Here is a 19018-nt window from a genome sequence, read left to right as displayed (position 1 = left end):
TGCTTCAGTCGCGCAGCGCGCGCAAAGGGGGAAGCCACTTTGATCCTCGGCCCTGATTTCTTCCTTGTGCCGCCGCCGTACCAGCCAGCCAGCCAGACGTTCTTCTCACTGCTACCACGACCCATCAGCATCACCATGTCGCGCTACAACCCTTCCACACGGCCAGAGCACATCGACTCGCTCATCCAGGGCGTAGACCGATACAATCCCCACAACCTACCCCTCCTACACGAGTACATCGAGGATCAATTCAAGGGAGAATATGACTGGGATTGCATGGCAGCATTGGCCGTACTGAAACTGTGAGTGAGCTAGCCTTGTTGCAGGATCTGAGCCGCGAGGAAGTAGACGCCAACTTCGCAAGATGATACAAATCAACCACAAAAGCATGTATTAGTCGATGTGCCGCCCGTCTTTGAAGCAGACGATGGTACGAATGAGATGCAGTTCTATTAGCTCTATCTGAACAGAAGTGTTGGAGATGAGGAGAGAGAGCACTACGAGAGGAGCCAGCGCTCTTGCGCTGGAAGTCAGACAACTCGCGAATGGTACCTGACACTCTTGCATCACTCCGCTCCGGTTCTCACAGCTATCAATTCAATCCAACCACCTTCAACTACCCAATTGTCATTTCCCTCTTGGCCAAGTCCTTGCACGCCATCCCCACACCAGACTTCAACCTCTGCTTGAACCTGCTGGGCGAGGCACCGGTCTCGATTCTGCAAGAGAAGGCTTCTGAGCAGGACGATACAACAAAGGATGAAGCAGCCCAGCAGCAAGACGCTCAGGCATCTGCCAGTACATCCACTTCGCAGCAACCATCAGCCGGCATCCTCACAGATCCCACTATCGTAAAGCTTCATCACCTAGCTATGCTTCTGTCTTCATCGAGGTATCCCACCTTCTGGACAACATATCGATCAGAGGAGTTCGAGGACGTGAGGAATCAGGTTCTGGAGGAAGTCGTAGACTTTGAGAATGGCGTGAGGAAGGTCGTGCTGAACGGAACCGCGGGCGCTTTCAAAAGCATCAGCAAGAAGAGGCTGGCGACGTACCTGGGTCTCGATGGTGAGTTTGCTCAAGCAAGTCAATGACCTGAAGGTATCGCTTGATGACTTACCAGTCGTCCCTGCCCCGCTCTCCACTCCAGCTTCGGATCTAGATGAATTCCTTGCTACCCCTCACGCAGAAGGATGGACAGTCAAGGGAGACCTGGTGGAAGTGCCATTGAACAAGGACAATGTGGTCAAGTCGACGGGTGTGACAAGGGAAGAGGTCGAAATTGCCGATCTGTCGAGGTTGATTCAGCAGGCTGCTCCCTCTTCGGCTCAAGGTATCAGGGCCTAGAATGAACGCGTGGTCACCCTGGCTTGTTCATCAATCGATCTTTTTGACACATTCACAGCATTTCGCACTGAGCTGTACACGTTGCTTTGCTCGCATTTGCTCCTGAAGGGAAGTCGCTACATCTACTCGTCATCACTGTCCACTACAGCCGGTCTCGATTTACGCTGTTGCGCAATGCCTTCGCCGCCTCCAGAAGCAGCCGAGGCAGCTGCAGCTGCAGCAGCTTCTTTCTTGGCCTGTACTCGAGCTGCCTCCTGTCTCTCAATCTCCTGCTCAGCCTTTTCCATCTCATCCAATTCTTCCTCTCCTTCATCCACATCCATCGCGTCTCCACTCTTGGTCTTGCTCTTCTTGCTCTTCTTGCTGCTTCTCCTTGTTTCGCCTTCCTCCTCCTCCTCTTCGTCCTCGGCCCCATCCTGCTCCTCCTCTTCGTCTTCACCTTCAGCATCCTCGTCGTCTTCCTCGTCGTTGACAATAAAGCCTTCTGCGTCGTCCTCCATGTACGTTCCTTCGTCCTCTTCATATTCGTCGGCTGATCCTGCCGTCCTCTTTCCAGCAGCTCCAGCCCTGACACCAGCCACTTTGCCGCTCTTGGCAACGGCGTCGACAAGCCCTCTCCTCCTACCTCTCAACATACTCTGCAGCTCCGCCTCCTCTTCCGCCTCGATATCCCCACCCTTCTCCTTCTTCTTTCTCAATCTCCTCTTCCTCTCCTCGTCCAGAAGCTTCTTCTCCCTCTCGCGTTTGATCTCCTCTGGCGCCTTTTCACCAATGACCAGCTCGGACATGGTGACTTTGGATGCAGCTTGTCGCGCTCGAAGTGAGGAGAGGTTCGAAGAAATGAGACGATGTGTGGCCGATTGTAGAGAGGCGGGTTGGATAGAGACGTTCGAGTAGAGGGGACCCAGGGTCTGCAACATCTTTGAGCGCGGGTCCGCCGTTGCTAGATAGGTCAAGGGCTGGCTAGGCATTCGCGAGGTAGAGGCTTTGACCTGGGTCTCGCTTTGAGTGGGCTGCGATTGGCTTGATCCTGTCTGGAGAGCGTCCGCCGAAGCGCCTTTGCTGCCGGCATACCTTGCGTCGAAGCCAGATACGTCGAATTGCTCGTTGCCCACTTGCAGAGTCCAGCTTCCGTCACTCCATTTGACGAAGCGACTGTTGCTAACCCGATTGCCGTTCTCGTCCAGCTTCCAGCGAACTGTATTGTCACATCTCAGTCTCCTCTCGACGTCCCTGAGCTTCTCATCTGCATCTGCTTCCTCCTTTTCCCGGACCATGGCATCTTCGCGCTCATCAATGTACTTCTCCCTCTCGTACACGGAAGATGCTGTCCGTAGGAAGTGGGGCAGTCGTACCATGTGCGACGGCGTGAAGCGTTGTGCAACATGAGGCAGAGAAATTGACGCAATCGTAGCCACACCGGCAGGCGAAGCCGAGCGAGCGCCGCGGGCCCCCATGGGCTGTCCATCCTCGGTGTACTCCAGAGCAGCGAGACGCGCCGCTTCTTCTTGGTCTTCTGCAGAGGGTTCGCGGTCAATGCTGCCTTCGCCGCCGCCAAAGATATCATCGTCGTCTTCCTCCTCGTCATCAAAGGTTGGAAGTCCTGAAGGAGCACTGTCCTTTTGTCCTGGAGGCGGGGATACAGACCTACGAGAAGATGTGACCAGGAAGGGGGATCAGTAACAGCGCTGTCTGTCTGGCGGCGAATACAAGCGCTGCCAACTCACTCTGCTGCTTGCTTCCTCCTACGAGCTGTAGGCCGGATGTCATCATCATCATCGTCATCGTCGGCGACAGCGCCTGCACCCACGCCCGTCTGAGATGCGGCGGAAGGGGAAGCATCGCCATCTTCCTCGCCGAAGAGGCCATCGTCGGCTTCGGAGCCCTGAGCTGGGGCAGGCGAGTCCGCTGTGGTCATTTGAACATCTTCTCTGGGAGCCGCTGGCCCAGTCTGCGAAGGCGAGGCAGACATGCTGGCGGGATGGTGATGCGGTGGACGGATGGAGATGGGAAAGGTTCTGTCGGGTCGTCGGAAGGAGAGGCAGGAAGGAAGGAGGTCCCGTTCCACTCGCGCAGGCAAAGCGCTTCGACTAGGCGTTGCTTCCGTGTCACTCTACGCGGACCGGTGAGGCGTGAGAGGCTGTCCTGCAACCAACACTTCACCGAGCTCACAATCCTCACCAGTGCTGCCGTCGAAGCTCATTAGGGCTCTTGTTGGAGCCTGAGCGGCTTCACAGCGGCAGAATCCAGCGCCTCGAGCGCAGACGATGTTTCACCTCCTCACCTCCCTCTACACGGACATCACCCAGCGGCCTAGATTCAACGTCCTCTTCCTCGGCTCAGCAGACAGCGGCAAGACTACGCTGCTTCAGGTCATCAAATCTCACTACATCGAGAACAAGCCTTTGTCACCACGCCTTGCTCCAGGTCAGAGCTCAGAGCACAACAAGACTTTGCTGCCAAAGACGAGATCGACCGTCGGACAGAATGTCCTCGACCTACCCGCTCCGCCGCCCTCCAGCCGTCCCCTGGTGGAGCCATCTCATCCGCCGCCCGCCCTGCCCACTCCACAAGACGTGGCCTCGTCTTCGTCGTGGTTCTCATCAGCATCCAAAGGGCCTTCTACCTCAAAGAGACTACCTTCAAAGGCACTGATTCACATCTGGGACCTCGGGGGAGATCTTGGGTTGAGGAAAATCTGGCAAAAGTACTATGCCGAGACAGACGCGGTAGTCTACTTATGGGACTGTGAGAAGGGCGGCAACGGAGAAGGACGAGAGGCAGAATGGAGCGTAGTAGGTGAGTATGGAGAAAGCTGGGACAGAGCGCAGCGGGCCCTGGCTGACCCCCCGGATCTTTCTGCCTCCTGTTCTTTCACAGCTGAGCTGGCTCGAGACGCTCGACTATCGAATTTGCCTTTCCTGATACTCTTGTCGAGGTCCGATCTGATTTCGTCTCCTCTGTGTCAAAGTAGAAGGCCATCTCAGGCCGCTGCCCCCACGATAGCGACCGACCAAGAACAACGGCCGGCAGCACAAGTCCCGGCCTCCAGTGAAGCAGAGGCAACTCAAGACGGCGATCTCAGCTTGAGCATCGACCATGCTCGCAATGAATCACAGAACGTGCAGCTTGGAGATGAAAGTAAGACAACTCATTCGGGACCAGTTCCGTCAGCTTCAGTCCCGCAGAATCATCGCCCCGATGGAGAAGCCCGAGACTTGCTCGAGTCCCTTCGGGTATTTGTGCAATCTCACGTCGAGGCACAGGTTCGAGTGGCTCCTGCAAGGTCTCGTCCAGTCAAACCATCAAGAGATCTAGCTCCTTCGGTGCTAGCAGCTTTCGACGATGCGGAAGACGCGCGCGAAACGTCTGGCGGAACAGAGGCCTTTGATGATCCCGGAGATTCAGAGGGCTGTTTTCCTGAGACAACGATCTTCCCGATGTCCGTCCTGACGGGCCGGGGTGTAGAAGAGTGCATGGACTGGATGGTACAAAAGAGTTTGGCCGCTGGGAAAGGCGATGGGGAGCGCGAGGGGAAGACTCGCCAGTCGGCAAAGGATTAGACTGGGCGACCCGGCCCGATGTCTCAGCTACACAATCTTGAAACTCTGCAGAGGCCTCGACCTCGAGGAAGGAGGGACTGCGAGATCGGAGCAGCATGCCGATGAAATTTCAATACTATACCCTTGTCCATTGCTTTGTTTGCATACTATCCGCCGTCACTGTCTTGGTCCGTCGTGGTTTTTCTCCGATGATACACGGACGTTAGGCAGGCGGCCAGGTGCAAGTGTCACGGAGTTAGAGCAGAGCGAACCCCGGCCGGGCGAACCTGGTGGAAGTGGGTGGTGCTGCCTGCTTCGTCTGCAGAAGCGAGGCTGCGCCCGCACGCACCCAATCGCAGCCGCCCACTTCCTCGCCCTCACGCCAGAGCAGCCGCCCAGCCCAGGCCCTCGCCGCCGGTCAGCTCCCTGCCTCTTGCTAGCCAAGTGCATACTTACACAAAACGCTATCGTCGTCGCTCTCGGTGGCATCCCCTTGCCTTGCATCTCACCCTTCCTCCCGTATCGTATCCTCCTCCTCTAAGCACCGCAAACATCTCAGGCTAGCGCTCGCCTAGTCAATCCCACCGCTATCGCTCGCGTCCCTGGCGCTGACGCAGCCGCGCCGCCGTACATCATCGCGCTTGCTCTTTCCCTCTCTCTCCCTCTTTCGTCCCTTAATCAACACTCTGGCGTGCACTGGGCAGTGGGCAAATAGCCTCTGGTCAGACGAGGGAATCATCAATCCCGTCTCACCCGCTCTCATCTCTCCATTTCTCCTGACCCACCGTGCGCAGCTGCGCGGCTTCGAAGACTGATGCAGTCCGGGTATCAGCAATCGCTGCCTCAGCAACCCTACTCTACCTCGCAGCGGCACAAGGGGTTTGAGCATCATTCTGACTATCACCACCCATCGAACGACTCGTACACAATGCCCAGCCATCCTTCCTACGGGTCCCAAAACTCACCCTTCCGACCGTCTCCATCTTCCACTTCGGCTTCCCCTGCATTTGGGGGATCGTCCCCTCGTGAGGCGCTGTACTACCAAAGGATGCAACACAGCGTAGATCCGTCTGGAAGTCGACGGGACAGGCAGAACAGTACCCACAGCAACAGTCTCGCTTCTACATCCTCGTCTCCGTCTCGCTCTGCCTCCATCAGCGGTACCAATGCTACTTTCGTTACCCCTCCTCAGACCGAAGCAGACCAGTCGACAGGAAGGGCAAAGGCGGTGGTACGTGCAGCGTGCCTCGCCTGTCGAACGGCAAAGCGTCGATGTGATGGCGGCCAGCCCGTCTGTGGCCCTTGCCAAGCTCGAGGTGTCTCTCAGGAATCCGGTGGGTGTGCTTATGTAGCATCAAAGAGAGGTGGGCCGCGTTTCAAGGGCTGTACAGGAGAACAGGCCAGGAAGATCAAGGCCGAGAAAGACAAAGGCAAAGGCCAGCATCCTCCTCGCAAGTCAAAGGGAAACACAGAAGACCGCTCCACCTCTGCTGCATCACGAGACAAGCAGTCTCCGTCAGACTCTAACCACAGTGTAGATGCAGAAAGGGACAATCTGCGAACGACGAAGCGGACTGATGCTACACGCAGAGACAGCGAGCTCTTCCACACTCCTTCATCCTCAACGGCAGCGAAGCAAGGCGTCACTTCGCCAGCAGCGCTCTCCATGCAGTCCGGAGCTCATAACAGGAGCTCTCCGAGCGTCACGCCTTATGCTCACTACGGCCACCCAGACTACTCGCGGTCAGGTTTCCCTCAGTCCGCGGGCTCGAGCATCAAGACTGGTACTATCCATGCCGATGGTGACGTCCCCGAGGAGTCCCGTAGCGCCTTATCCGCTGCAAATTTGGCCATTTGGCAGAGACACCAAGATTCGCAGACCATGGATGACCTCGACATCGACATTGGGAACCTCAATGCATACGACGCAGATGCAGGTATGATGCCTCAGGATCTATCCTTCGATGACTTCTATTCTCGTCTAGAGTCGCTACCGAAGGCGGGTCAGGTTGGATCTGGCTCGACTGGGTATGTCGATCTGACAACCTGGGACACCTCCAACAACGACATTCTCGATGCAGCCGATTCAGAGCAACAAGCTCGCTTCCTCTTGACGTACTTCTTCGAGAAGGTCTACTCGTCAGCTCCTGTTCTTCTCGGAGCGGAGAACATGTCCTCTCTCGCCTTCTGGTTCTCGGGTAAAGGTCCCTGCGCCCTATACGCTGCCATTGCCGCTCTCGTCACCCTCCGTTTGCCGGAGCATGAGGCTTATCGTACTCTGCGAGGGGGCTATGCCAGTCTCAACAACCCCAACGTTGGTATGACACGAAACGAAGTGGCTGCACAACATGCCAGAACCAGCGAGTTTCTCTTGAAGCGTTTCTCCGAGCAGCAGGCAGTCGCAGCGGCGGCCACTTTTGGGCTCGATCCGAGCACAGTCCTTGGCGATTGCAACGACGATGTATCTGGAAGATCCCTTTGCCAAGGTCCATCTGACCCAGAGCTGCTGCGAATCGAAGCTGCTGCTGCTCATACCTTGCTTGCTCACTATCACTATGGCGCAGGCGGTCATACTGCTCAGAGCGTTGCTCACAGCCATGCGCTAGAAGCTTGGACGTCACTGCAGGGAGTCAGATTCGATCTCAAGGAAGGTATGGCTCCGAAGGACCCTCTGAGCACGAGTCACTTCAGCTGGGACCAGAAGCAAGAATGGGCTAAGCGGGTATATTGGACCTCCTTTGCTGCGACGTCGGTCACGGCCTGTACGGGAGGGTTCGCTCCTGTCAAAGGTGTATGCGATCCTGTGACTGCGCTCAAGCTCAGACCAGCATTAGAGGCCGATGTTGGTGCGTGGGGAGTCTACATTCGGGGTGCGCAACACGTGGCTCGAGGGTATGCTGCCCTCCATGCCTTTGAGACGCTCAAGCGCGGGAAAGATGTGCCGGAGGAAGACATAGCGAGAGACAAGGCGCTCATCTTCTCTGAGTACTCAAAGTTGGATCGAGACATGACCGCCTTCACTACCTACGATCCGGCTTGGAGGTCACCCTCGGAAGGCAGTGGCGCTTCGCGATCGGGTGATGAAGGTCTCGGGTTCGCGCTGAGGACGGCTGGCAAGCTCATGACTGCTGGAGCCACCATCATCGTTCACCGTGGTCAGGCTTATGCCAATGCCAACATCTTTCTCGAGCCGCAGTGTGGACTGCCACAGGCCAGTCGAAACAGCGCCGAGCAGCAGGACAGGTCGGCGAAAGAAGCATTGTTTGGCAAGAGAATTGCAGGCCAAATGCCCAATGGCATGGATCTAGACAACCGCTCAAGATCGCCGAGCCCTTCAGAACAGTACGTTACCCCCGATCGACTATGGCATCGCAGTGGGTCGGTCACTTTGCCTCCTGCCGGCTCAGGCTCGCGAGGTTCCGGCAGCGAGGGCTGTACCACTTGCAAACCTAGCAACTTTGATCCGCAGGTCGCTGCCTTGGACGCAAATTTCATTCATTACCCTCTCAACACGGGCAGCAACGGCAACTGGATAGCGGGCGCGGGACAAGCTGCCCAACATCATCATCATCACCATCAGCAGCAGCAGCAAGGCAATCATGGTCGTATCCATGGTAGTAATGGAGCAACAGATGCAGCCATGGCCGCCTTCCATCACTTCCAGACACAAGAGCAGGCTGGGCATCGAGGCGAGAGTGCCTTATCACACGTCGGCAATGGCTCTGGGTACATTCATCGCTTTGCACCCCTGGCGCCGCCGACCAGTGCCTTTTTAAGCGAGCGCTACCTCTACGGACCTTTCGAACCTGAACACTCAATCGACAAGTGTCGCTGGGCTGCTTCGGCCATGCTAAGTTCCGTCGGTCCCTTGCTGCACGGCAGGAACAAAGCAGGCGAGGTCTCGCAGAACATCCTAGGCAACTCCTCGTCGGAGGCTCCCTCTCTCCCACCATGGGCTGCCTGCTCGTATGTCTTGGCAGGGTACTGTCTCTTGATGCAATGCCTCATCGTGCAAGCATCGCGAGCCTGGCGTCACTCCAGCCAAACATCAACAGCAGAAGCACTTAGCAATGGAGGAGCAGGAGACGAGCTCGATACAGAGCTCAAGGAGCTTCGCGGGCAAGTCCTGGCTATTCACGATCTTTTGGAACAATTTGCTCTAACATTTGATATCGCTCGCGAGTACAAGAAGGAGGTGGCGGTGCTCCTCGAGGTGAACACGAGGCTGAAGTAGGGCAAGACAGGAGAAAGGGAGGGCCCAAGGACCTCTCGGGCGCTCGTCCGTGACTTGACCTGCAAGACTCTGGGATCAGAGGAAGTAGGTGGAGGGTCACGAATGTCCTCATTTCTTTCTTTCGTTCTCTCTGGTCGTCGTCGTCGTCGTCGTCTTGTTTATCGTCATCGTCACCGTCCGGTCGGGCACATCGTCTGCGACTTGATAGCCTCTCTGATCATCTTAATCACGATATACGTATATAGTCCAGCGTTCTGACTCAAGCGTGAGGTTGAGATCGGATAGGCTAGTAGGATGTGTGTGTGCGCGCCTCTGAACTGCCCGCCAGTCAGTCAGTCAGTCGGTGAGGCGTGCAACTGCAGTGCAGTGCGCCCCCGCCCCAAGTCTGGCGGGTGCCTCGGCCGAGATGCCTGGCGTGCGCCTGTGCAGGACAGGCAGCGTCCGAACGGCCGAGCGGGCGGACGGGCGCTGGGATCCATCGTCCATCGATCGGCGCCGGGCCCTGCCTTTTGCCCCACGCACGCACGCACGTACGACTGGTCTACCCCCTACCTACTACCCACTCACCAGCAACGCACGTCCTACTCTACCTTGTTCCTACCTTGGTCCTATCTCCACTTCGTCGTCTCTCTTCCTGCTTGGGCCTGAGCGTTCTTCTCTTTCTCACTATTCTGTGCAAGCCTCAAGTCACCTAGGAACGAAGAGAAGCAATCTCTTGCGCTAAGAATCTGATATACTTTCGAGCTGGCTGGCTGGCTGGCTGATAGACCGAGTCTCACTTTTCTTCTTCGCTCGGACTGCTCTCCTACGATCGCTACCGGTCTGACTCTGCCGTCTTGCTGCTCCTGTGATACAGAAGATCTCTGCTGGTAGGCGTACGGCCATTGCAATATCGGCAATCTCCTTCCTCGAGGGCTGTACAGGGTCGATCTCCTCCGAGCTTCGAGCTACGATCCTTCCTCATCTTCTTTCCCTCTCTCTCAACTCCTCATATCAGGTCATAGCGATTCCTTTGCGGACTATTGCATACGATCCAAGATGCCCAAAGTGATCATTGCACCATCGGTGCTAGCATCGGACCTGGGGAATCTCAATTGCGAATGCAAGAGGATGATGGACGATGGAGCTGATTGGTTGCACATGGACATCATGGACGGTCACTTTGTACCCAACATTGTCATGGGAGCTCCCATTCTCTCCTCGGTGAAGAAGGCAGTGCCTGACATTTTCATGGATTGGTGAGTCTACGAGGAGGAGCACGACAGAGCTTTTGCTTGTACGGGCATTTCTTACATCTGCCTTGCCTACACTACTCCCAACAGTCATATGATGGTGACAGAACCGGGTCGCGTGAGTTGGCGAGCTCTAACTTCTCGGAGACAGCGCTAGTTGCTCGGACGCTGAACGTCGCTCCATTCCTCTTCTCTCCTCTCAGTGGGTGAAAGATATTGCAGAAGCGGGTGGAGCCTCATATACATTTCATCTGGAAGCCACAGGTGAGTCTCTAGGCGGGAGAAAGCTGAACTGGGCTTGCCATTGATCGCAGCTCATCTCGATTGTGGTCGCTCGCCCCTACAGACGAACCAATGGACGTTGTGCGGTTGATCAGAGCAACAGGGATGAAGGCTTCCGTGGCCATCAACCCCGGAACACCTGCTAGCGAAATCAGCGACGAGCTCGGCAACGAGGTTGACATGATCCTCGTCATGACCGTGTGGCCCGGAGCGGGAGGACAAAAGTTCATGAAGGAGTGCATGCCGAAGGTAAGTAACACAGACGCTGAAAGGGTCTGCTCCGGGAGGTCTGCCTTCATCTGACTCGCTCTTCTCGCTGCTCTTCTCGTAGGTCGCGGAGCTGAGGGCACGCTTCCCTCATGTCAACATCGAAGTGGACGGAGGCGTGGCTCCAAAGACGATCCACTACTGTGCCGAGGCAGGCGCCAACGTCATTGTAGCCGGAACAGCCGTCTTTGCTGCCGAATCTCCTCGAGACGTCATTGCCTTTTTGAGGAACCAATGTACAGCAGCACAAGAAAGGATCCTAGCAGAAAGGGAACAGCTGATCTATGATCCCAATGCAGACGTAGTGGAGGACGATGATGAGTTTGAGAAGAGGAGAGAAGAGGCAATGGAGGGTAGGAGAAGTGGAGCTACAACGCCAGTGGGGTCCAAGCCGAGGGCCTATCTCAAGCATCTGGACAGGAGGAGGAGCTCGGCCACCAGTGGCAAGAGTGGAAAGTTTGGAGCGGACCTTGGGATGACTTTGAAGGCCTAGAGGAAGCCGTCCAGGCCAAGAGTAGGGGAAGGGGATTGGTGAGGGGACCTCTCCTTGTGCCTGTGGGAGTTGGCTACTCGATGCGCTTGTCCGGCGCTCCAACACCCTCTGTTTCGCAATAGAAGAGCATCTTAGCATAATCCGTGTAGTATTTCGTGGTGATGCTGAGGAAACAGCGGCTGCGAGATGACCTGTAGGATCTCATTGAAGTGATGTCGTGCGAGAGCTGGCTAGCTGGTAGAAGTGGCGCGGCCAGAATGAGCTGGACCAGAGCCGCGTCGAGTGACTTGGCCCATGCGGCGGGGCGGACGATTGCTTCGGAAGATGAGGCGACCCCACAACGCAACACCACACCACACCTCCTTCCGACCGACCTGCACTTCACCCTTGGTATCTCTTTACTACCCTCTTCGACGTCAGCAGAGTGCCAGAGGGGTCAACTGCTTCGATCCATAAAGCAAGCATGACTGCCTCCTCCCCTCCTACCTCGCCCACTTCCTCCTTCCACCCCTCGCGTCGTCCCTCTTCCACCACCACTCACCACACTCCCCTCTCCCCCGAGGAGCACCTCTCCCTCCTTTCCCTTCCCCTCCTCGAATCCACCTTCTTCCGCTCCGTATGTCAACATAGACCTGCTGGTCCTGTGAAACATTGGGCGGTCCTGGCTATTGCGAGGGATTTGAATATTGCCATCAAGGGGTTGGTAGATAGGGGAGCGGGATTGAAGGGTAAGAAGGAGAAGGAGAAGGAGAGGGAGAGCGCGGCTGGTGGTAGTGTCAGGGGAAGAGGAAATGCTCGTTCCAGAGGATCGAAGAGGAAGAGGGGAGGAGGGGACAGTAGCGAGCCTGGAGGTAGTGGTCGAGGTGGACGGGAAAAGAGAGTCAAGGCCGAAGGGGACGAAACGGCGGGCGATGAAGCAGAGGAGGCGGGTCAGGACGAGGAGCAGGATCGACACGCTGAAGACAACGACGAGCGCGGCAGCGAAGTAGAAGGTCAAGATGACGAGGAGGCACCTTCGGACGAGGAAGAGGAAATGACAGAGGAAGATGAAGCGGCCGAGGAGGTGCGGAAACTCAAGGCTAGAGGAACACTACAAGTCACGCCTGAAGTTGTATGGACGAAGCTGGACGTCTTTTTCAATACGGAAGGTCTTGATGAGCTGGTAAGTATCAGAATGTGGATCGTCGGATGCTTGTCACTACCGAAGATTGTGCAGCTCACACGCCTACGCTTGATCCTCCTCACAGGAATATGCCGCCATGTCACCCTCCGAGCTAGCCTCCTCCGAGCCTGTCCGTTCTCGCGGCTTCAGCTCCTCTGTCAAGGATCGGCCTTCCGGCATCAAGGTGCAAGAGAATGACGATGACGAAGAAGAAGACGAGCCAGAAAAGGACGAAGACGACGAAGACGAAGACGAGTCTCACCCAATCGACTTTGCCCTGGTCCCAGGACTGCAGTATGAAGCTCACATAGCGCCCAGGCGAACCCAGCCGGGAGAGGAGACACTTGCCCGAGCAGGAGCCGGGCTGACCTCTAGTGGTTCTGCAACACCTGCCAATTACAAGAAGGGCGGACCGAGGAAGAATGTCAAGCCGGAGGAAGAGACTGCGGGTGATACTTCGAGCGAGCTCAGTGAGGGCGAAGGCGAGGCGGGTGTGGAAGGAGGTGAAGAGGAGGCGGAGGAGGAAGAAGAGGGAGATGCAGACGAGAAGATGACAGAGGTAGAAGGAGAGGCAGACAGTCAAGCCGAGCTTGCTTCTTCCCATGCATCTGAAGACGAGGGCGATGCTGAAGAGGAAGAGGAAGAGGAGGAGGAGCAAGAAGAAGACGAGGAAGCGGACGAAGGGGAGGACGATGAAGATGCAGAAGAAGGGGAAGGGGACGACGCATCCGACGATGCTCGACAAACTCCCACCCGCAGTCGGGGACGTACAGCTTCTTCACGCGGTACTCCCGCCGCCGCCAAAGGCACAGGCACGGGCTCGAGAGGTGGTCGTGCCGGGCGGACTTCTGCCGCTGCTACTCCTGCTGCTGCAGCTACTCCCAAGACGCCTAGAGCAAGACCTTCTGCTGCTGCGACTCCGGCCAAGGGAACTCCAGCATCGGCGGCTAGGAGTACGAAAGCTACGAGGAGCAATGCTGCCTCGGCTACACCGGCTAGGAGAAGCTCGACGAGGAAGCGGTGAGGCCATTGTCTTCCACCTGCATGAGCTTGCCTCTTTGGCCCTTCCATCCTGCATCTCTCTTTCCATTCATACCTTCCTTTGCTTGCTCCTCTCAATGACATGCTAGAGTACTCGACGGATTGTCGAACTCGACCAGACTGACAAAAGCCTGGCAGCATCAACGTGGATACAGATACATTGTAATGATGAAAGGGACCCTTGCATCCGAAGCTTGGATGTAGAATGCTTTTGACGCTGAGAGCCACAATGGCCCAGCGATGACAAATGAACTTCCTCCCAAAACCCTCATCTCCTGTTGTTCATGCGGTGTTCCTCAGCACTAGCACTACCGAGTCGCCGCGCAGGAACATCTTGGAGATGAAGCGATCCTTCTGTAAGAGAGTGGATTAAGGGAGGGAGGCGCAAGAGTCAGAAGAAGCAAGAGATGATCGGCTCATGATGGGCATACCACTCACGTTCACGGGCTTCTTGCTCTTGCTCTTCGGCTGATACATCAAAGGAAGGAAAGACGCTCAATCGTCAGCTCTAGTGTACTCGTCACGATCACTTCTCGGCTGCTCTCACGTATTCTGTCCACATCTCCTTTACGTTCTCCAAGACCATATTCGAGTGTCTATCAAAAGCCTTGACCCTCCCCAGCAATTTCCTGTTGTTCCTCAAAGAGATCAACACTTGCGAGTGGTTGCGGACGGATTGCTGCAGGACGGAGAGGGGACCTTGGGAGATTTCGTACTGGAGGTGAGAGAGAGGAAGTTGGGGGGTGGAGGAACGGGAGGAGGAGGTCAGCGCTGGCATCATGATTATACGATTCATACTAGCTAGCTAGAAGCCCAACTCACCTCCTCTAGCCTCCTAGTCTCCTCTTGGTCCAGCTCGGACTTATGCCTGTTCACGAGATCACTGGAGGGTGAGAGATGCGAGGAGGGAAGTAGACTTATTAGCATCTGCATAACGTTCCACAAAGCAGCGCGAGATACATACGCCATTGTGAGCTACCGTCTTTCCTGTCCGTACTGAGAGTCGCGAAGTGGGCAGGCGAGATGATGTTGTCTGGCAGTGAGATGCTCGAGGAAGTGCTGTCGTAGAAGGGCGGAGGCGGATACGGATAGAGGCTCGCATGGCTTGGCTGGATGGCCTGATGGTGGTGCGTCCGTCCCTGCGCGCAGATTTTGGCAGCGAGGGACGCACGGCGGACGATGAATGGAATGCAGCACAAGTCACTTCTTCTCGACCTCGACTGATATCGACTCATCACTGACGTCGATCTTAACGCCCTTGCCACGACTTACACGGTCATGGCTGCCGATATCCCCCCAACAATCAGGCTCGATGCCGCGGCAAAGACGTCCACCACTGTCCTCCTCCCGCTGGCTATCGCTCACTACCTCTCCGAGACACTACCTCAGCCAATTCACATCGAGTGGGAAGGAGGCATCCAGCAGGGAGCCTCCCTGCAGCCCGGTACGCCAGAGGGCGCGCAGTCTGTCTATGGCCCCGAAGACGTGGCAAAGTGGCTGGTGAACAACTATGCCCACACTGGCATCGGTGGAAAGGATCAGGCTCACAGCCAGCAGATCTCGAGTCAGATTGCACAGGCGCTCTCGCTTCCTACGCTGCCCTTTGCCTCAGTCGCAGGCGAATCAGACAAGCTCGATGATCACCTCGCTCTGCGAACCTTCCTCGTGGGACACAGCCTTACTGCTGCTGACCTCGCCATTTGGGCCGGGATCAAGGGTAGCCCTCCTCTCATGGGCCTGTTGAAGAAGGGCTCGCACGTCCACTTCGGCCGCTGGTACTCACATCTGGACACCATCTGCAAGGGAGCTTCCGCTGCTCTCGTTGAGGCCAAGAGCGCAAAGTCCAAGGCTGCTAGCGCTACAAAGAAGGAGGGTGGAGCGACGGCGGGCAATGCGCCCATGCAGTCCAAGTCTTTCGACGTCTTCCTACCTTCCGCCAAGGATGGGGAGGTCGTGACTCGTTTCCCCCCTGAGCCCTCGGGATACCTTCATCTCGGACACACAAAGGCTGCCATCTTGAACCAGTACTTTGCCAGGCAGTACCACGGCAGGCTCATCATCCGATTCGACGACACAAATCCTTCCAAAGAGAAGGCTGAGTATCAGGACGCCATCATCGAGGATCTGGCACTTTTGGGCATCAAGGCAGACCAGCAGACTTTCACTTCCGACTACTTCGATGTGCTTTACCAGATGGTGATCAAGCTGGTCAAGCAAGGAGATGCTTACGCAGATGACACTCCACAGGAGGACATGAGGGCTCAGCGCATGGACGGCTTGCCATCTGCCAGGAGGGACCTCTCCGTAGAGGATACCCTGGCTCGCTTTGCCGAGATGTGCACAGGCAGCGAGGAGGGTCGCAAGTGGTGCCTGCGAGCAAGGATGAGCGTTGATGACCCGAACAAGGCTATGCGCGATCCTGTCATCTACCGCTGCAACGCCGACACTGTCCACCACCGAACTGGTACCCAGTGGAAGGTCTACCCAACGTACGACTTTGCCTGCCCTGTGGTTGATTCTCTCGAGGGCGTCACTCACGCTCTTCGTACCAACGAGTACAGGGACAGGAACCCTCAATTTGCATGGTTCATCGAGAAGCTCAAACTGCGCAACGTAGAGATCTGGGACTTTGGACGGATGAACTTCCAGTACACGCTTCTCAGCAAGAGGAAGCTCACATGGTTTGTCGACCAGGGCAAGGTTACCGGCTGGGACGATCCCCGCTTCCCTACCGTCAGGGGTATCCGACGTCGCGGTATGACCATCGAAGCACTGCAGCAATTCATCCTCGCCACTGGTCCTTCGCAACAGATCATTAACATGGAATGGGACCAGATCTGGACACTGAACAAGAGGATCATTGACCCTGTCGTACCTCGCTTCACAGCCATTGTATCTGCGGACAAGGTCAAGTGTACAATCGCTGGGGCTCCTCCGGCACATGAGAAGGCTGTGCCCAAGCACAAGAAGAACCTCGACATTGGCAACAAGACTACAGTGTACGACCCAGTCATCTACGTCGAGCAGGAAGACGCGCAGAGCTTTGCTATTGACGAGGAAGTGACAATGATGGACTGGGGTAACATTTACGTCAGGAGCAAAGAGGTGGACCAGGCTGGCAAGGTCACCTCGATCGAGATGGAGGCCAACTTCGATGGTGACTTCAAGAAGACAAAGAAGAAGGTCCACTGGTTGGCCGACTCTTCTTCACGTCCCCTCATTCCCGTCGAGCTGCTGGACTTTGACTACCTGATCACAAAGCCGAAGCTGGAAGAGGACGACAAGTTCGAGGACTATGTCACCCCCGTGAGCGAGTTTAAGGTGGACGCTGTGGCAGATGCCAACATCTCTGAGCTGAAGGAGGGCGACAAGATTCAGTTTGAGCGCAATGGCTACTACATCCTTGACAAGATTCCATCATCCGGGCCTCGAAAGTTCATCAAGATTCCGGATGGCAAGGTGGAAGGCGCCAAGAGCAAGGCTGCTGCTGCCTCTGGCCAGGGAGATGGTGGGGACCCAGAGGCCAAGAAGCGGCAGGCTGCCGCGGAGAGGGCTGCGAAGAAGGCGCAGGGCAACCCTGAGAAGAAGCAGAAGACGAATGTGCCAAAGGGAGTTCAGAAGCAGCAAGGGACGGGAGGCGCAGGAGCAGCCGACAAGGCCTTCCCTGAGCTGATGTCTGGGAGCGGAGAGGATAACATCAAGATGTATGCGATGAAGAGGGTGGCAGAGGATATCCCTACGCCGGTGACCAGTGAGTAGGCCGCTACAAGCCTGGATTCGAGGGCGGACATTACTGTAAGATGGCTGACCTTCTGAAATCTGCTCGCCTGCCTCGTCACCACTCTTCACGGTAGCTTCGATGTACTCTATGAAGCCGATCATCTAGCATTTGCGGAGTGAGACTCAATGAAATGCATAGGCCAGTGCCCAGCTCCAGCTGATGTCTGACATTCGTTTGGTCTGTGCTGCATCTATCTGTAATACTGTGGCCGTCATTGTGAGCTATGGGCGCTGAGTTCCACACTTGCCAAGTGCTACGAAAAAGTGGAGTGATTGCGTCGATGAATGAGCCATGAGCTGCTGCGATGCCCTGCGTCGAGGTGGTGGGATGGGTCCAGGGTGCTGGTGTGTGGCCTGTGAGAGAGAGAGGGCAGATGGTGAAGTATTTTAAGGCGTTTCTGCCCGGCGATGGTTCCGCTGCGATGCTGCCTGGGTGCGGGCTGCGTGGGCGTGGTGCCTCTGTGGGTGGATGTGCTGCTGCAGGCCTCTGCACCCGAGCCACTCGGTCAGCCAGAAACTCAAGTCGCCTGCCTGCATCCACCCATTTCCCTCCGCCCCTCCGCCTCAGTGCCCGTCGGCAGCAGAAGCAGCAGCAGCAGCAGCAGCAGCCAGTGCGTGTCTGTCCCCTCCCCCTTCTCACCATTGTCACGACGACGACGACGACGACGACGACGAGTACGAAGGCAAGGAAGTCAGAAGCTGGAAAAGCTTCCGTTGCCATCAGTCGTCACAGAAGAAGCCGCACAAGTACCACGTCGATCCGGCTCACCCACCTTCCGTACTCCCAAACACTACTACCAACGTCCCCATCATCGTCATCCTTCCCCCCTTCCCACGTACCCGTCCTTATCCTCTTTCGCATCCGCGCGTATCGCCGTACACCCACGCACACCCACTCGTACCTACGCATCTACATTCAATCAGGCTGCCCCTCGAGAGGCACCAGCCAAAAGATTCCTTGAGGGCAAAGGCGTGCTTCTCCTCCTATCCATCCCATCTACTGCCGTCCCCGTGCGTTCCGCACCTCGACACTTTTCCCGCGACACGATTGCCCGTGACGCTGGCCCGACAGCAACAGCTCAGAATAAGACGCAAGCAAACGCCCTGTTGCCTCTCGGCCATCAGCCTCCTGCACACAATCCAGCCCTCCTCCTTATTCTTCCTCCTTCGCATCATCCTCGGGCCGTTTGGCTACGCATGGCACGCAGTTGAGCAAGACGACCTCATCCACCTGCCAGCCTTCGCGCTCGACAGCCTCTGCTCTGGTGCAACTTCGAAGTAGCATCCGGCTCTCTCCCGCGTCAGAGCAAGGCTTTGCTCTTGCTACAAGCCACCTGGCAGCAGCAATCAGGGAATCACCACCTTTCCACGTAAACGAATACCGACAAGGGCCATCAATCACGGCTACCATTCGTCTATCTTTACAGTCGGGTGTCCTTCTCCAATTTAGGACCTTGCATCTCCCGTACCTTGTACCTCGACTCTTCTTTGTCCCCCCCCCCCCCCCCCCCCCCCCCATCTTGAGCCGCGTAGCCATCTCGGGCACAGCCTCGCACATACCTCCTTCCGCTCATTGGGTAGGGATTCGATTGGTGCTTCCAGCTAGGGCTACTTCTATACGCCCTTGGCTGCTGTCAT

At 56.4% G+C, this 19018-nt stretch overlaps 8 protein-coding genes across 8 annotated transcripts; 6 read left to right on the top strand and 2 right to left on the bottom strand.

The window, feature by feature from the left end:
- Positions 1 to 197: 197 nt before the first annotated feature.
- BCV69DRAFT_280334 (hypothetical protein) lies at positions 198 to 1261 on the top strand. The gene is made up of 2 exons (XM_025491575.1): positions 198 to 294; positions 380 to 1261. Exon 2 carries the CDS (start codon positions 546 to 548, stop codon positions 1092 to 1094), a length of 549 nt encoding a protein of 182 aa, XP_025349889.1. The 5' UTR covers positions 198 to 294; positions 380 to 545; the 3' UTR covers positions 1095 to 1261.
- Positions 1262 to 1565: 304 nt separating this feature from the next.
- Positions 1566 to 3383, bottom strand: BCV69DRAFT_95479 (Leo1-domain-containing protein). Its single transcript, XM_025495657.1, has 3 exons — positions 3075 to 3383; positions 2090 to 2994; positions 1566 to 2009 (listed from the first exon to the last, which is right to left on the bottom strand). The coding sequence occupies exons 1-3, from the start codon at positions 3317 to 3319 to the stop codon at positions 1969 to 1971; spliced, it is 1191 nt and encodes a 396-aa protein (XP_025349888.1). The 5' UTR covers positions 3320 to 3383; the 3' UTR covers positions 1566 to 1968.
- A 131-nt stretch (positions 3384 to 3514) lies between these two features.
- On the top strand, positions 3515 to 4986 carry BCV69DRAFT_310245 (hypothetical protein). Its single transcript, XM_025494777.1, has 2 exons — positions 3515 to 4146; positions 4228 to 4986. Exons 1-2 carry the CDS (start codon positions 3615 to 3617, stop codon positions 4908 to 4910), a joined length of 1215 nt encoding a protein of 404 aa, XP_025349887.1. The 5' UTR covers positions 3515 to 3614; the 3' UTR covers positions 4911 to 4986.
- Positions 4987 to 5817: 831 nt separating this feature from the next.
- On the top strand, positions 5818 to 9123 carry BCV69DRAFT_296706 (hypothetical protein; the record flags this gene model as incomplete). The annotated part of the gene is made up of 1 exon (XM_025494036.1): positions 5818 to 9123. The coding sequence occupies one exon, from the start codon at positions 5818 to 5820 to the stop codon at positions 9121 to 9123; it is 3306 nt and encodes a 1101-aa protein (XP_025349886.1).
- A 584-nt stretch (positions 9124 to 9707) lies between these two features.
- Positions 9708 to 11556, top strand: BCV69DRAFT_280329 (hypothetical protein). The gene is made up of 5 exons (XM_025491574.1): positions 9708 to 10361; positions 10446 to 10473; positions 10559 to 10619; positions 10702 to 10886; positions 10969 to 11556. The coding sequence occupies exons 1-5, from the start codon at positions 10162 to 10164 to the stop codon at positions 11395 to 11397; spliced, it is 903 nt and encodes a 300-aa protein (XP_025349885.1). The 5' UTR covers positions 9708 to 10161; the 3' UTR covers positions 11398 to 11556.
- Positions 11557 to 11860: 304 nt separating this feature from the next.
- Positions 11861 to 13583, top strand: BCV69DRAFT_310242 (hypothetical protein; the record flags this gene model as incomplete). Its single annotated transcript, XM_025494776.1, has 2 exons — positions 11861 to 12559; positions 12645 to 13583. 2 exons carry the CDS (start codon positions 11861 to 11863, stop codon positions 13581 to 13583), a joined length of 1638 nt encoding a protein of 545 aa, XP_025349884.1.
- Positions 13449 to 14645, bottom strand: BCV69DRAFT_280327 (putative small nuclear ribonucleo protein chain D2). Its single transcript, XM_025491573.1, has 5 exons — positions 14565 to 14645; positions 14423 to 14483; positions 14148 to 14315; positions 14039 to 14068; positions 13449 to 13954 (listed from the first exon to the last, which is right to left on the bottom strand). The coding sequence occupies exons 1-5, from the start codon at positions 14567 to 14569 to the stop codon at positions 13883 to 13885; spliced, it is 336 nt and encodes a 111-aa protein (XP_025349883.1). The 5' UTR covers positions 14570 to 14645; the 3' UTR covers positions 13449 to 13882.
- A 173-nt stretch (positions 14646 to 14818) lies between these two features.
- On the top strand, positions 14819 to 17588 carry BCV69DRAFT_266083 (glutamyl-tRNA synthetase). Its single transcript, XM_025490801.1, has one exon. The coding sequence runs from the start codon at positions 14879 to 14881 to the stop codon at positions 17357 to 17359; it is 2481 nt and encodes an 826-aa protein (XP_025349882.1). The 5' UTR covers positions 14819 to 14878; the 3' UTR covers positions 17360 to 17588.
- Positions 17589 to 19018: the final 1430 nt, after the last annotated feature.

The sequence above is a fragment of the Pseudomicrostroma glucosiphilum genome (assembly GCF_003144135.1).
Source record: "Pseudomicrostroma glucosiphilum strain MCA 4718 unplaced genomic scaffold BCV69scaffold_2, whole genome shotgun sequence".
Lineage (NCBI taxonomy): Eukaryota > Fungi > Basidiomycota > Exobasidiomycetes > Microstromatales > Microstromataceae > Microstroma > Microstroma glucosiphilum.
This window is presented reverse-complemented; position numbering and strand designations above follow the sequence as displayed.

What these genes read in the sequence shown, in the direction of transcription:
- BCV69DRAFT_280334 (XM_025491575.1), top strand. Translation starts at nt 546, where the DNA reads ATGGTACCTGACACTCTTGCATCACTCCGCTCCGGTTCTCACAGCTAT.
- BCV69DRAFT_95479 (XM_025495657.1), bottom strand. Translation starts at nt 3,319, where the DNA reads ATGTCTGCCTCGCCTTCGCAGACTGGGCCAGCGGCTCCCAGAGAAGAT. An exon ending in AGGAGGAAGCAAGCAGCAGA is followed by an intron (nt 2,995 to 3,074) that starts GTGAGTTGGCAG and finishes ATCTTCTCGTAG; the next exon opens with GTCTGTATCCCCGCCTCCAG. An exon ending in GGCGCCAGAGGAGATCAAAC is followed by an intron (nt 2,010 to 2,089) that starts GCGAGAGGGAGA and finishes GGGGATATCGAG; the next exon opens with GCGGAAGAGGAGGCGGAGCT.
- BCV69DRAFT_310245 (XM_025494777.1), top strand. Translation starts at nt 3,615, where the DNA reads ATGTTTCACCTCCTCACCTCCCTCTACACGGACATCACCCAGCGGCCT. An exon ending in GGCAGAATGGAGCGTAGTAG is followed by an intron (nt 4,147 to 4,227) that starts GTGAGTATGGAG and finishes GTTCTTTCACAG; the next exon opens with CTGAGCTGGCTCGAGACGCT.
- BCV69DRAFT_280329 (XM_025491574.1), top strand. Translation starts at nt 10,162, where the DNA reads ATGCCCAAAGTGATCATTGCACCATCGGTGCTAGCATCGGACCTGGGG. An exon ending in TGGTGACAGAACCGGGTCGC is followed by an intron (nt 10,474 to 10,558) that starts GTGAGTTGGCGA and finishes CTCTCCTCTCAG; the next exon opens with TGGGTGAAAGATATTGCAGA. An exon ending in TGAAGGAGTGCATGCCGAAG is followed by an intron (nt 10,887 to 10,968) that starts GTAAGTAACACA and finishes CTCTTCTCGTAG; the next exon opens with GTCGCGGAGCTGAGGGCACG.
- BCV69DRAFT_280327 (XM_025491573.1), bottom strand. An exon ending in AGACTAGGAGGCTAGAGGAG is followed by an intron (nt 14,316 to 14,422) that starts GTGAGTTGGGCT and finishes TCTCACCTCCAG; the next exon opens with TACGAAATCTCCCAAGGTCC. An exon ending in AGGAGATGTGGACAGAATAC is followed by an intron (nt 14,069 to 14,147) that starts GTGAGAGCAGCC and finishes TTGATGTATCAG; the next exon opens with CCGAAGAGCAAGAGCAAGAA.
- BCV69DRAFT_266083 (XM_025490801.1), top strand. Translation starts at nt 14,879, where the DNA reads ATGGCTGCCGATATCCCCCCAACAATCAGGCTCGATGCCGCGGCAAAG.